A 16,437-nucleotide genomic window follows, 5' to 3' on the forward strand; every position below is an offset into this window, starting at 1 on the left:
ATATTCTTTTAGACAATTATTCTCCTTACTGACCAAGTTTATACAAGGTTCGAATTAAAAGTCCAGTGTTGCAATTATTTTATTGTGAAAGTGGTTGTTTATAAATAAAAATATATAAAAATAAAAAAAAATAAAATGTATATTTTATCTCCCAATACAAATAATAGTTTTTATTTATTTTATTTACAAAATTTCTTATTATTAGAATTGTCTTTGGAGCGATTCGTAGTACGCCAGTTCTTCCTCGGTGACAGATGGTCGGAATGATTCCACACCTTCCCAGAAATCAGACACGCCGATCACAACGGACTCAGCGCTGAGCTCGCTTTCTTTGACCAGTCCTGAAAGCATTAAAATTAAAAAATAAACATAACCTATTATTATCTTTTGTTTTTCTTAACGTTGTTTGATGAGCACAGATAATATACTTTTTTTTTTATTACAATCAATAAATTCAATTGTAAGTCATGTTATCAAGTGTGTGGGCGGGATTATAAACTTTAATCAAAAACTGTATTAGTAAATAAATATTATTGTACCTGTAATATTCTCTCCGTTTGAGAACACAGTTAAATTATTTACTATCTTTTGGTTTTTAAACATCTCATCTATGTATTTACATGAATTTAAAACTCAGAACTATCTGTGTTTAGTTTGCAGATACAGACTTTAGTGAAATTATCATTTGTTTAATTATTGATGAGTGAGGGAGCGGGTGAGCTGATTTACCCATCAGTCTCTGTGCCAGGCGTGCGATTAAAACCTCAGTGCCGATTGCACCTTGCTGATACTTGGACACAATTTATCAGGACTTAATTTATTTTATCAGGAGCGGACTTTAATGTTAGTTTTGAGTGTCTTTATTTATTGTACACACCATTGTGCAGTTTGTCTACTAGGCCCCTAACAGCTGCGGACCGCGCGGTCGTGGTCACTTGCAGGAGGTCCGCGCCCGTGCAGCTATCCGGAAGCGTTGCTGCCACAGCCTCCAGGTCTACTTCCGGTCGGAGCTTATAACTGATTATTATTAAGAACCTTATTAATAAATATATCTTATATACATATTGTAAAACATAGTTTTTTTTATATCAAGCAAGTATTAGAGATCAGTCATTCAGGCAGTGTGGCATAATAAAGAATATATATTTAATTTGCTCGTATCAAACGTAATTAGATTTTCGGAGAGGCCAGAAATAATTGTTTTTTTAATAAAAAAAATGGACCCTTGCCCTTTATTTAAGATAATTTAAAAACAATTAGTTGTTATACTAAATGCCTAACATGTTATAGGCCACGTACCTTCTACACAATGCCGTCAAGACCGAGGTCTTCTCAGTCAGGCCAGTGTAAGGTCCAACGTACACCAATTTGTCTAGTCGACCCGGTCTCAGCAACGACTGTTCCAATAAATCCGGCCTGTTCGTTGCGCCCATTATGAACACGAAGCTCGATGATGGAGAGTCTATAAGGTATTGGAATGCATACCTATAGGCTGGTAACGTAATAAGCCTTACATATAAAATAGGAGGTAAAAAAATCGGTTTCGGTCCGAGTTTACACTTATTGTATTTAAAATATAATCTTATTTCGTTGGAGATTTAAATAGATATACACTGCCTACAATTTAACTCTCTCACCATTCTATGATATACTTGTTTTACCCCCTACTCTCCTTGCGGTTTCCAACTATTTACCAATTATTTCCTCAACAATATGACACTTCCATTCATTAGACCAGCATTATCGCCTAAGGCCGTGGTTCGTTCATCTCAACTCTCCAGCCGTGCTATAAGATACTAGATCTACCCCCAACTATCCCCCGTGTCCAATCATTAATTGTCACGAGTGGCGCCATCTGTGCCGCACTAATTATAATATACTGTAATCCTTAGAATTATTTTTGTGACAAATTATAATACTGAACCATCGTGATTTTGTAATGGCAACATTTAAGTATAACCTTGTTATCGAAAACTTTAAATACTCCAGCCGTTTCTTATGACATTACTGGAAGTAGTGCTGAACATGAAAAATCACGTCTGAAACTGTACCTGGAAGGGTACTTCAACTATACTACCTTCTCCGTCGACTCCGTCCACCTCAGCCAGTAGTTGGCTGACGACGCGGTCGCTGGCCCCGCCGGAGTCCCCCGTGGCACCCCGCCTCGGAGCCAGCGCGTCTAGTTCATCCAGGAAGACGATGCAGGGGGAGGAGGCCCGCGCCGCCGAGAACACTGACCAAAAACGATCACGATATCTAAGATAACCGGATATACTACGACCTTTTTTTTATTGAAGCTATGTCTTCATTCGCACTGGCATCGTGGGATATTCTGCCAATGTCTCCCTTTTTTTTATTTTAAATACACACTCCCGACGATCGGTTCTTTGCAGCAACCGTGGTCACCGGCTGACGAGATGAGAATGTTTATAGTTATATTCGCCAAAGACTATAACTGTCCTGGCTGAATACTGATATCATCTTATAAATTCATAGCCGTTTTTTATCTTGTAACTGACAAGCTTTAAGGTGTTTTATTTTCGATAGTTTTTATGCCTCATTATTTTGCTCATATTAATTGATTGTCACAGAATGTCCAGTATTCGTCCACAGCAAGGTGATTAGATTCATATAGATGTTGAAGTTGTTTTAGTTCCTACGTTGCCTTACTTTCCCTTACCTTTTCGGACATTTTCCTCCGACTGTCCGATATACATGTTCAGAAGCTCCGGGCCCTTCACACTCATGAAACTCACGTTCAGTTCTGTGCTCACGGCCTTAGCTACCAGCGTCTTCCCGCAGCCCGGCGGTCCATATAATAATATGCCTAACGTATATTGATGATTAATTCTTATTTCGAATATATATATATATATATATATATATATATAAATTTCATTTAAACTGTTATAGACAAACAATGCGTTACATTTTGTCTCTTTTCATCCTACCTCCACTCACACATACACACATATGTATGTACATGTGTGAATATTTATTAAACAGATCACAATTTCTCCATACCTGATCTCTTAAGTGACGACGATTTAAAAAGATGAGGGTATTTAATTGGAAACTCTATTGTTTTTAACAGCTCCTTCTTCAGTCTGGCCAGTCCACCGATATCTTCCCAGTATACTTTGGGAATTTTCGGTGCATCCAGATGTTGGCTCTGAAGACTTCTCATGGTTTCTGGGAATAGCAAAGCAAAACATATTAAGAGGATATACCTTATCATCCTTTGCATTGGCCATTCGCGAACATTTAAATAGAGACAACTTTATTTATGAGTATCTTACTAATATAACAATGGGTTAATTTAAAATATCCTAAAGCCTTTATGATATTTTTTTTTTAAATATAGACACGAGATTCTAAATTTAAATGAAATTAGATGAAAGTCAGAAATGGTATTTTCTGTCCGAAACCAAAATTAAACATTCGTCCGTTCCGTAATTATGATGTCATCATATTTCATGTTCGATTTAAACCATCTTGTCATATAACATGGTCCTTACCCAAAGCTTTATCGAAATCTTCTTCTTGTATGAAACGGAGGTCAGCATCTCTGGTAATAAGTGTAGGGCATTTTGTTTGCTTCAAGTACGACTCCCGCAGAGCAAAATGCATGAGAACGTCTATATCCCCTTGGAGAAACGTCTCAGTCTTTGACGCCACTCTATACAGAACATCCTTCATATGGTCACTTAGCACATGTTTTTCGCTGCCGTCCGCTATTCTTTGGTGATTTTCATAAAAATCTTTTTCGTCATCATCAGTTGTTATATTCATCACTGATATAAACCACTGCAACGTGTCCTGTCGCTGTTCAACGTCTAACTTCTTAAAGTTTATCCTCTCGAGGAACATTCTCATCATGTTCGGCTTCAGATCCGCCTTCTCAGTTAACGCTATAAATATTATCGGTTGTTTTGTATAATTCTCATAAAGGTTGGTCACAGTGCTATTGAAGTACTCGGTTATTCTGAAGTCCTCGTTGTTTTCGGAGTCCACAGCTAATACCTAAAAATATTACGTTAGAGTAACTTCTAGTCGCAACCTGTGCATACGGAACCTATCCAGTAATAACAAATAATACTAACGTCAAAATTGTCTAGTAAAACTACAACGGGCGCAGCAGATTTCGCCTTCTGTATCACAGAACTGATTTTGCTCTCTGTTTGTTTCGCTGTCGAGTTCTGTATTGAGTTGCAATCAAATTGCACGAAATTCAAACCTGAGGAATAAATATTACGTTGACATTAAGCATTCGCGTGACGTCTCATGATGGCGTATTTTTTTTAAAAAGCCATGCTGATTGCAGGAGACGTAGACGTATATAATGATCATGGATATATGGCGAATGGCTGAAATCACATTCAATAAATCACGATAGAAGTCCCACAAATTATTTAATATTGATTAGTTGTCTATCCAAAGCTGTACCAGAATATCCCTGGTTCGTGACCTGGCAGTCCATAACATTTGACTCTCACCGGACCTTAAGATTATTGCAAGTTTAGTATCAGCTGTCCATTGGACATTAAAAGTGAGGGCTTAATAGGCAATTATGTTTAGAATCAATCCATATATGCTACAATGATGCTAATGTACATGCTTTGCAAGGATATAACTGTTTTATTCCTGAAATTGCCGACCACATATAAAGCTATGTGCGGGTTCAATGAGCACAATTCTCTATAGCCTATAGAATGTAATGTTTTTTTATAGAAATATAGTTTATTTAACCTTTATAGCCTTTATGATTGAAAGGAAATGGTTAATTTAACTTACCGTTATATTTAGCGAGAACCCGAACCAAGAGATGTCGTCCTGAACCAATAGGACCGGTTAAAAGTATCATCGGAATGATGGGTGATGGTAGGGAGGAAGACATCTCGTCTGAAAACAACTAAGGGTTAATGAGTTTTTTTAACAATGTTACTAATACAACATAATTAATGTACTTACCTATTTGTCCAGTCAAAAAAGGCTTTATAGTTTCCTGTATTTGGTTAAATCTGTCTTTCAGACCTGTTGGACAAATATGTGAAATCTGTTGCTGGTTTAAGTCTTTTACCTCAAAGTATTTATTCCTCGGCTTCACTGTATGTATGCCGTCTCCTAAAGTTAATTGAGTTACGCCCTTCACTATATAAAAGACTTGAAGGGTTTCACAATTTTCAGGAGTGGAAGATTCATTTGCTTCTAATTTCTTACATTTGAAATACAATTTTCCACAGTTTTCCACCAAATCTATATACCTGAAGTTATATTTGGACATGTTTGTTGGCGTTAAGTTAATGCTTATCATATCGTTCAAACAGACTGCTTTTGGTGTTTCAAAGTGATTGCTTAGTAATTCCTTTAAGAAATCATTTTCCAAGTCATATTCATTTATACTTAGACTAACTTCTGCGGAGGTGGCAATTTTAGGTGCGTTCTCAAATGCATTGATTGGATGAAATGTAACATCGATATCATCAGTATTTATACCAAAAGTAGATGCTATGTTAAATAATTCATCTTCATTTGTGTAAGCCGCATTTTCCTCTACTAAATTTGAGCCCACCAGCGGTACAATTCTTTCACTCTTCACTTCAGATATGTTATCTGTATACAATCTTTTGTGAATTTCAGATGTCACGAAGTTTAGATTATATTTAAGACGATTTGAGTGACTGCTGTCTACATTTTCTTGTTGCTTCTTTTTACTTTCAGGTGATAATTTCATAGTAACCCATAATACACCATTGTCATGATAAAAAAAGTTTTCTACACATAATTGTATATACCGCTCTTTTGATATTATAATACACTTATGGGAAAAAACTCGTAAATATTTTTCTGTAACAATATCTTTTATAAGTGATAAAATCCTACCATTTGGTAGAGTTTTTAAGGAGTATGTGTCCATTTTGCTGTTGTGAATTTTTCCTTTTAGGTAATAATACCTATATTTAATAGCGAGAAATACAAGAAATGTAAAAACGTTGAACTTTGGATACAACACTTTTAAACAAAACTTTAGCACCCATAATTTTACAAGTTCGTCTTTCTTCATAATTTAAAGCCGTCTTACTTGTACCAATTATATAAATAAAATGTGGCGGAGATTAAAGTTTATTTTGTTATTGTTAATAAATATATCTTTTGATAAAATTATCATTATTGAATTTTGACAATCACAATTTCATACATCAATGTCAAATGAACATAAGCTCATGCGTTTAAATGAACGTAATTTATTACAAAGACAACAGTGGTATGTTACAAAATATTTTTGATTTCTCTACCTAGGATTCAACTATAAATTAGTTGAAGTTTAAATAAATTTGCAAAATCTTGTATTATAGATAGGCAAATCTTAATGTAGGTATTATATACGTTATATTTACATAATTTTATTGTGAAAATAAACAATTTTATTTTATGTTAAAAAAGGGAAGTATATTATCAAGAATATTAACTTTTTTAAGGATGATCTTTACTTGCTTAATAAGACAATTATAAAATTTTAATATTGTATGGATACTAAAAAGTATTGGTATAAATCATGTCTCTTAACACATTTTTTGAACCTCATAAAAGTTAATTTTTAGAATCTTTTTGAAGAATGTTTTACCAAAAGGTATATTCACTAGAATATACCTTTTACTACCTAGTACTAACAAGTTACACTTTTTAAGGTGATATTTTAATTGAGTTCGTAAACAAATATTATTTTTTTTACAATTACTTTACTGTCCTTTACGATTACTTTTACCGCTCTATTCTTATACAACTTGAGAAAATGATGGTAAGAGGTTCAAATTATATGTATTAATTTAGTTTATTTTTAGTAATGAAACTGAGTATTTGGGAAAAAAAAACAAATTAAACAAAAAATCTTAAGTACAGTACACTGTACAGTACTAAACTAAAGTCAACTTTAAATTATGCGACTTCATAGTGATTGAGTAAATAATACCCTCCCTGTAGCGATAGGTCGTTTTTTGTTCTTCACTACCTCCTTTGTATTTATTTCACTTTTGGTGATGTATAATAAAGCATAATGAGCTATTATATTCTACCTTCTGCTTGAAATAAATCATTATGACAGGTTGTAAATAAGAGATAAGATTAAATGACACACGCCATAACAATTTGTTGACAATAAATCTACTAAACGGACATAATATTTTCTTTATAAAATAACAATTGGAAATAATGATTTTAACGTGGTCATCTTTTAATAATATAAGGATGCTCTTAATGGCTTGTATGCCTGTAATAATATTTTATTTGGTATGGCTAGTTAATACATCAGAAGCAATTAGGAGTGATGAAGGAACGCTATTAGATTTAATTTGTTGGCCGGATGGGAATGCGATTCCTGTGATTATTGCTTGTGGATCGATTATAGCCGTTGTGATTGAGGTTCAGAATAAATTATTGGAATTTTTATTATACAAATATTAAAGTGAATTGAATATAACAAACATTTGTGGTTTTAGTTTTATGGCCTGTATCAATTATTTAAAGCTGGTCTACATAAAAGAGAGTATAATGTTACAAACGGTTTATTTTATTACGTGTGGGCATTGATAACAATAATCATTATATTTCTAGCAATAATGTTTTATTCTGGACTTCAATCTACAATTATAAGAGGTAAATCGAATAAAACAAATGGTACCTAATGTAGAATCGATTAATTGCTTTTCTTACTTGTTATTATTTACTCACTATAGACTTTAGAAAATTCATAACCAGTATAGAAAAAATATTTTTTTATTATTCAATTATTATTTATTATTGCGATTTTTCTTGCAACATGTTTTACCTAGAACACAATAAACGGAGTATATATTATTCCCTATGTAAAGCTATATTTACACAAAATGAAATAATTTTTGTTGATTGTTAATTATTTCAGCAAAAATAAAAGGAGGAATAACTAAAGCAATGCTTCGCTATGCAACTCATTTACCGTCTAAAGTTGCGATTGATAGATTACAAACACGTTTCCATTGCTGTGGTCGAGTTAACTACCAAGAATGGTTTTTTATTCCGTGGTATAACGCCGGACAAAATATGGACCCGATTATATCGTTAGTAGCAGATTATATAATTCATATTGTCATCGTTGTACGGTTCTCATATGTAAATCGTAAACAGTTATTTATTCTTGGACTACTAACGGACTAAAACTACTGTGTTTTATAGTAGAATCTAAAATTGAACTAAGTTCGTGTATTTGCATGGACTACTAACTGACTAAAACTACTGCGTTTTATAGTACAATCTAAAATTGAACTTAGTTCGTGTGTTTGCATGGACTACTAACTGACTAAAACTACTGAGTTTATAGTAGAATCTAAAATTGAACTTAGTTCGTGTATTTGCACGCTTATTTTCGTACGTACTATCGTAAATGTTCAATATAAAAGTTATAGCAAAATGGCGGTCGCCTTTAGGTAAAAAATAGATGTCGTAGTGGTGCTATTACGCAAGTATGTGTTTGAGGATTGAGAATAATAATGGTGGGTACAGTGAGATTAGGATAAGAGGGAGTATAAATATTTATGGCTTTCCATACTCATTTGTCTTGTATGACGCAGACCCAAACGCAAGTTGAAAGTTATTTAACAAACCTATTCAATCTAACCAAACACCGCTTCGTGTAACAAAAGTATTTATATAGTACGTACTACTAATTGTTATGCCATAAATATATTTTTCCAGAGAGGGAGTTAGAATATTAGAAAATAATCTCTGTGTTATTATATTGTATTATTTATGTTATTCAGTGTGTAATATGTATAACATATTTGATACTTATTTCCAAGCTACGGTTTGTTTAAAAAAAATCTAAATTTTATGCATATACAATTTTGTAATCCGAAACATCCGTATTCAAGAATAGATTATTCGATTACTGTTTAGTTGTAATAAAGCCTGTACCTTACCTTAGTGATAAAAGTAATTTGCTTTCCTTTCAAAGGTGAACAATATTAAGGACAAACTTTGCGTTTCTAAAACAGCCTTTGCCTCGTATACTGAGGAAAGTTTGTGATAGTAAAAATATACACTTTATTAATTATGATGTGAGAAGAAAGTGCTTCTTCATTGTTCAGTCTTTCTTGCCAAACTTTAGGTATGGTTTTAGCTAATCGGGAAGATCTCTAAAGAGATAATTCATCTCATTATCCTCAGATTATTTACAAGTTTAAGTTTATCATTCATCTAACGGGTGGTAAACAACGCGTTGGATGTTAATATCAGTATAAAACATTTTCCTGACAAAAATGGCATTGACAGACTGGCGTTATCCATTACTAATTAATACTATACTTTATAGGAAACGTCATATAAGTTTTATCCATGAAGTTAAGGAAAACTGAAATGTATATAGGTAATTAACATTCGTGAAAAAGATATTGTTTTCGTTACCGGGAGGACGCTGGACCAACCTTTCGGTGCCGCTGTCAAATTTAAATGAAACTAAGTTTTTTGACACTGTTTTTGAATTTCTTTTACTAGGTATTTTATATTTACATGTTCCGAAAAATCTTGTTTCATTTAAACGTGTAAACTTAAAATCGTATGCAGGGCTAACATTAATCGTCATTATACAAGAAAATACAGAATTATTCATAAGGCTTATCTGTATATATTAAAGTAAGCACTTAGGTTGTTTGTATAAATAACCCATTACACATAAATAAACAGATGATAAACAATAACTGCTATGAAGCGTAGAATTTGTGCTTGTAAATAACTTAGTTTTTATCTGATAACCTCATCCCCGTAGATTTATTGTTATGTATCTATGAATACTTTAAATATTCCCATTGTCAGTTCGGTTCAGAAGTTTGTATCTGATAACGTCCCGTACAGCTGTTGTTCAATGGATGTTATGTGGCCTTGTGTGCACCACGGTGTCACGAAGATAGGGAAAATTTACAAGTATGATCCAGGAGTGAGTATTTAGTATTTGTTTGTTATAACTGACTGCTCCTATGTAACTGTGATATCAGCTGGTAATAAGTGATTATAAGACAGTAGATGATTAACGACACGTCCTAATACGTCTATTTACGTTTGTCTCGAAGACATGGACATTTTAAATGGTAGAAAATAGACGCAGGCGGACCGTTTTCATTTGCTGTGAGCCTGAGAGAGGATGGCGGTTATAGCCTTATGTCGCTTGCGTAATCTTCCCATCAATGTATATCAGCTTTATGACGTTGGCTTCAACTTCATTCATTCACAAATAAGCTTCAATAAGAATGTATGATTATTAAAAAATACGTTGAAATTTTTGGTATCCTGAATGCGAGACGAGTGATAATTCGTATTATGGGCATTAGGTATAAGTCGAGTAATTATTGTAACTATTATTAATATTCTTCAATATTGCATGTAGTTAAATAGACAGTCGTATCTAGTTCCAAATTTTTTAAGCGCGACTGTCGTTACGTACTTTCCTTTCTTGTTATATCCATTATTTTAACCTCCAATGTTTATAAGTGATTCCATGTGATGTTTTTCTTACAATTGCCTTATTCACGTTTAGAAACAGCTAACAATTTGGAGAGATGGCTGCGAGGAGAAGTTGATTGAGGAAATGATGACAATATCGTGGAGATTCAACGCTGTCATGTTTCTGATCATTTTAGCCATGGTAAATAAAATAATACTGCTTATATATTTTTTTACTTTTATTAACATTAATTGGAAATAATAATGATAATGGAATAGATTTCGCAGATAGTAGCGGTGCGATATCTTCACACAGCGTACAAAAACGGCCTCCATGTTGGCAATCAAACGCCGTGTAGTGCATATTTGTTACGATCTGACACAGATACAAAAATTGAGGACGTTCCTAAACGGAAGCAATTAACGAAAAGAAAGTTCCGTCAAGCGCGAACCTTGCAGTGGGTCACTGCTGCGTCACGTAAAAAAAGGTCGATGACCTCATCGGTCTCAGATCTCAGCTCAGATGAATTATTAAAACCAATATATGAATAAATTTATCATTTTATTTACATACATCGTATAATATGTTTATTTTTTTACTTTCATACGTTTGATATTATATTTGCAGTCTATGATAGAAAACAACGCAAACAATGATAAAAAACTTCCAAGCACCTATTTTGGTATATTTAAGATATACAGATAATAATAATAATAATAAATATAAAGAGGTACAATTGAACTTAAACATTAAAAATGCCATACAGCCAGAAAGAAAATTGAATTTTTATATATATTATTTCTCGTTAAGGAATTTATGTATTTTATCAGGTTCAGCCAATTCCTTGAGGCGATGAAGATTGTCCCACCATAGTTTAAGTCGATGTCGGCGGACCATGTTCAACCATGGCGTGATCGGACCTTCCAACGTTGGCAGGAAGCTATAAAATGAAGTAACGTTCTAACTAAAACTATTTAATTTATATTCTAAAGACATTAACATGATAAAAATCAATGAAAACAAGGAATAGTAATGGTTAGCAGCATGGACTAAGATCTTCGTCTGTCCAAAAAGACGAATCGAGATTTTTTAGCTATTGCATAGCTTCTATCTCGGGCCTTGAGCACGGAGACCGAATCCAGAAATTCCGTAACGAAAATTCCTAACACCTATCGTCGAACGTCGTTTAAGTTCGGCAAACTTCGGCACGGTGCGTGTGTGCGTGCGACTACACGTATGAAGGTTACTGCTCACAACTGATTCTATCTCTTTCACACACAACGCTAGGTGTTAGACCTTATCGAGTGGCAATTTTTCATTTTACTTCGACAGTTTACTTTTTATGATTTTGTATTCTTGTTGGTTTATTTTAGATTTGTTTTTGAACAATATTAACTTCTTATTTTTTAATAAAAGGAAAAAAATAATTTATTGGTCACCACGCTCAAAGTGTAACTCGAGTCATATCAAAGAAAAAAAAAATTGCATAAATAAAATAAATATATAATTATAATTGCATAAGTTGATAAAAAATGCTATGCAATAGCTTTACCGCGGCAGTCTTCGATTTCCTCTTGTTTTTTTTTTTTTACTAAATCTGTCAATGTCATTTTGAAATTTTATGGTCCGATTAGTAAGAGAAATAATAACTTTATTAATTATTATTTATAAAGACTTTATAGTTTAATTCAATGTGAACCTTGAAATGATAGGAATAAAAAGATCACTTCCAGTATACATTTGATCGTCAATTAAATTTTCATTAGAAACTTCTTTGATCCGAACAGATAGACTAAAGTCAAGTGTATAGGAATATCTAAAAATATAACTGAACATAATATTTAGTATACGAATAAGTACTAGATTTTTTAAAAGTGTTTTAGAAAAAAAACATATATTTTGTAATATAACTTACGCGTTGAATTCGTTTTTGGGCACGTAACAGTACTCAGATATCTCGTTGGGATTTGGCTTAACTTTCACATCAGCTTGCAGGAACAGTATGTAATCAATCTCGTGTTCACCCCAGACGCCGTCGCCAGGGTCGTGGTAATGAACACGTGTCAGTAACGTGAACAGCTCAGGATCCAACTGGATATTTAATAAAATACTAAAACTATAAGCGAGCTCTAACATCATATGTTTCAGTAGAAATAAATCCTGTATAAGTGCTAGTTTGAATTAGATTTGGAAGTTTGTGAACTGAGAGACGAAATTAAATCTTTGGTTGGAAAATTATTGTGCATAAATAGATGTAATTGGTGGATAAGACTTTATCTGCGAGCAAGATTAAAATGCTTAGTCAAAAATCTTTAAGTATCTACAAAGTTTTAGCTTCCTCGGCTTATTTGTATCATAAATATCAAAAATATCATGATTCTATCGAGAATCTCTGGGATTTGACTTCGTTATGTAAATGTGTTCATGTTAGATGTTGCAAAAGTATGGAATTATTCTTAATCTTAAAAATTCTTATTTATATGAAAAAAAATATTCTGGTCAATAGAATTGCTCTTCTAGAAGCTTCTCAGCGGATTGTATAAACCATTATATACCGTCACAAGTCTTATAATAAAATTCTGCTATACTTTTTAATGACTAGAACACCATCCCATAGGCATCAATGTCCACAGATTAAATATAGACATACATTTTTTATACAATGATATTTCACAGAGAAATATTTGTCTTACATAAAGTATATGAAAAAAGCAATTATAAAGTCAAATATTAAGTTTTCAAATTCACCTGTTCCATTGGTATGCCGAGTTCAAAATTTACTCTACGTCTGGCCGCTGTTATTATGTCTTCAGGTTTGCCATCAATGTAGAGGGGATGACTACAGCAGGCATTTGTATAATAGTCCGGATATGTCACCTTTAAAAACATTATTTTCATAGTTTTGTATCGGTGACATTGAAAAAAGAGATATATTAATAAAATATATGCATACTTTTTGGCTTGATCTCCTTTGTAAAAACATGTCTCCTCTTTTGTTGAATAGAAACAGGCTGAAAGCTCTGTGTAATAAGATACTGCCGTCTGGCCCAACCTTGTGACAGTCCTTTTTGGGAGCTGTTCCTATAATATTATCTTTTTCATCAACTAGCAGACATATATCCTTATCTAGAGCTTCGGCCTAAAAATAATTAATGTCATCATTAATATATTTCTTTTATTAACTGTTTGTTAATTGTGCTATTAATAAAAAATAGATCAGACCTGTACAGGTTCAACGCCATCTAACATATCAGGTTCAGGTTTAGCTGGTTCAGACACCAGGAACCTTTTTTCGAACCTCGAAGAGTTCCACAGGGAACGTGTAAAACGTCTTAGCAGCATCTTCAACAAAGAACAGACATAGAATGATGAAAATTTTAAACACTATCACCAGTTATAGCTACAGCAGTGAATATTGATGAGATTAATGGATAATAAATACATCTTATTTATTATAATGAAATTTATATAATTTTCATATTATACCAATGATATTATGGGAAATAAGTAGAAAGTTTACTATTTTTTAATGTTATTATCGTAAATTTTCTACTTTATGGTGACATAAAATAACTATTAATTACGAAGTTGCTTCGAAAAGGGTTGTTTAGAAAAAAACTTCTACTTAGACCACTTATTTTGTATCTTAAAAAGTAGCACCATAATTGAAATTTCATTAGCATAGTTTAATTATAGAACACAATAAATATGCTATTCGGTGCTCGTAGAAATGGCAAACAGTTTTTTCTGATTTATCTACATTTGTGATCTACATAGATAGTATTTTATTTTATATTGAACTGATGACTCACCTTTCAGATTTAGATATATTTATAACAATTTAACATTGAAATTAGTAATTGGAGCTTTTCGCTTTATAATAAATATGCCAAAATGAGAACTGGTTTGTTTTGCTGACGACAGAACTGTCTAGTGTCTAACTGTCTACTCGTTACTGCGACGGTAATAGATTAAAAATGGACGTTAAGCATAATTCCTCTACGTCTCTTTAGACGTCAAAACGTCATAAGTTCAAAAACATACTGCTGTTTATTTGATTATTGTCCAAGAACGTAGTATTTTATTTACTATACCAATGTATTTTTTAAAGTTAAAGCGGTTTGTAAGGGTGTCAAATTGATTACAAAAAATATCGCTATTAGGACATCAAATATCAATATTTACGTAAACAGTATATCGGTGTTTTAAAAAATCGATGTATTGCGTTCCTAGCGATCTGTCACTTACTCTTGTGACTTGTGAGCCTTTTCCATTAGTTAATATAATTGAATATATATTTCAGCTTTTCTCATTATGATCGATTGTTTAAAAAACATTTATAATAATGAAATCTAAGACTTTGGCGAGTATTCATTTAAATAAAACTAATATTTTCGGATTACTACTCGTTGTTTTATAATTTTAAAAATACTTTTATAAACGATTATTAAAATATATATATATATGTATTTTAAAAGTAAGAGTTAAAGTTGATTTATATTTATTAGATTTGTTTACTGTTTTGTCATGTTGAGAGAACATTGCCGTTCTCTTAGTAATTCTGTAAATTGTTTTTGATCTGTTTGAAGCATCTGCGTCTATCCGTCGTTTATCCGAAATGCTCAAAATCGCAAGAGACTCTCTTTCAGTCCTCATACAACTGCAAACTCGGCTGTGTCAACCTTGAGCCCTTTTTCTTGATAGTATAACAATATTCCAGCATATTAAATAACGAAATTGCATTTCTTGTCAATTGAATGAAGAAGAATAAATTGTTATTAACTATGGCCGTATAAAATGTCAATGGTCAAAAAGTAATCAGGCGCATTACTTTTTTGTTTGGCATCATATACATACTCTTACTTAAAGAAACCTTTTTAACTTCCACGTAAAAAGAGCGGAATTATAAGTTTGAGGTCAATGTCAGTTTGTGCGTGTTTGCATGCATGCGTTCATACGTACTACTTGCTAGTAATATCTAAACAAAAACCGTCTCCAATAATTTTTAACAATATATTGTGAGGTGTTTAATTATAAAGGGAATTGAATTGAAAACTTAATGTGAATTAAAATTAAGACTTAACTTAATTAAAGCAACTGAATTATGATAGAACTGAGAATTAAAAAAAAAAATTAATAGCTGTTGCCAAAACATTTTATAATAATTAGACTGGCTGTTTGTAATATTAAAATAATCAGTTTTTTAATAAATGTATATACGGTACATATACCTAATATTTTTTATTATATTTTTGGTCTTTTGTTTGTTTATTCCTCTCATCTCTGAAAGAGCTGAACTGATTTCGACGGGATGTTCATTGGCAAGTAAACGATGCAAAAGGAGTGACGTACTTTACATTTATTTAAGTTATTATACTTATTGATATAAATAATACATAAATTAGTGTTCCACGAGTATTAAGTCGCGGGAAGGTTTAGTATATATTTATATATAAACTCTTGGTGAATACTGAATTTTTAATCTATAATAATAATGTACCTACAAAATATGATTTCATATACAAATCCATATTTTTAAATATTTATTGCTAAGTGTGTTAGAAAAGAATGTGAACTAAGGGAATAAGGTATAAATTAAATGCTCATACCTAATGTTTAGGTTTTATAGAAAATAATAAGATGAGTAAATTCTTAAGGATGGAGTATTTTTTTTGTACGAATTTCGGAGGATAGTAGTTAAATTAGCTTTTTAATTATTTGAATTTTTTTTATGTTACTATTCTTAAGTTTCGTCCTAACGTCGTAAGAGTTAAATATGATAGTTGTACCTGATGTTATATATATACTATTACAATTTTGGTAGTGATGATTAACGAGTTTAATTTACAATTATTATGGGTATAAAACCCAATATAGTCATGCTTAAATTATATTTTTTTAAGTTTTCATAAAGCAAAGTCCATCAGTCTGTATGGAATCGTAATAAACCACTAATCGTAAATATTTTT

General features: G+C 32.2%; 3 protein-coding genes across 4 annotated transcripts; 1 reads left to right on the forward strand and 2 right to left on the reverse strand.

Annotated features, from left to right (window-relative positions):
• Window positions 1-119: 119 nt before the first annotated feature.
• Window positions 120-6,205, reverse strand: LOC133320348 (peroxisomal ATPase PEX6-like). Its single transcript, XM_061528469.1, has 10 exons — window positions 4,972-6,205; window positions 4,795-4,902; window positions 4,104-4,237; window positions 3,519-4,023; window positions 3,025-3,192; window positions 2,681-2,827; window positions 2,078-2,233; window positions 1,300-1,462; window positions 878-1,017; window positions 120-341 (listed from the first exon to the last, which is right to left on the reverse strand). Exons 1-10 carry the CDS (start codon window positions 6,062-6,064, stop codon window positions 202-204), a joined length of 2,754 nt encoding a protein of 917 aa, XP_061384453.1. The 5' UTR covers window positions 6,065-6,205; the 3' UTR covers window positions 120-201.
• A 944-nt stretch (window positions 6,206-7,149) lies between these two features.
• On the forward strand, window positions 7,150-11,040 carry LOC116773112 (photoreceptor outer segment membrane glycoprotein 2-like). 2 transcript variants are annotated; one of them, XM_032665504.2, is made up of 6 exons: window positions 7,150-7,419; window positions 7,497-7,653; window positions 7,919-8,093; window positions 9,844-9,964; window positions 10,562-10,669; window positions 10,747-11,040. In XM_032665504.2, exons 1-6 carry the CDS (start codon window positions 7,210-7,212, stop codon window positions 11,017-11,019), a joined length of 1,044 nt encoding a protein of 347 aa, XP_032521395.2. In that variant the 5' UTR covers window positions 7,150-7,209; the 3' UTR covers window positions 11,020-11,040. The 2 variants fall into 2 exon arrangements, with proteins under 2 accessions (XP_032521395.2, XP_032521396.2); XM_032665505.2 differs by having other exon boundaries at window positions 10,756-11,040.
• On the reverse strand, window positions 11,013-14,442 carry LOC116773113 (isopentenyl-diphosphate Delta-isomerase 1). The gene is made up of 6 exons (XM_032665506.2): window positions 14,281-14,442; window positions 13,691-13,810; window positions 13,422-13,607; window positions 13,217-13,345; window positions 12,384-12,559; window positions 11,013-11,408 (listed from the first exon to the last, which is right to left on the reverse strand). Exons 2-6 carry the CDS (start codon window positions 13,808-13,810, stop codon window positions 11,264-11,266), a joined length of 756 nt encoding a protein of 251 aa, XP_032521397.2. The 5' UTR covers window positions 14,281-14,442; the 3' UTR covers window positions 11,013-11,263.
• Window positions 14,443-16,437: the final 1,995 nt, after the last annotated feature.

This window comes from Danaus plexippus (genome assembly GCF_018135715.1).
Source record: "Danaus plexippus chromosome 18 unlocalized genomic scaffold, MEX_DaPlex mxdp_20, whole genome shotgun sequence".
Classification (NCBI taxonomy): Eukaryota; Metazoa; Arthropoda; class Insecta; order Lepidoptera; family Nymphalidae; genus Danaus; species Danaus plexippus.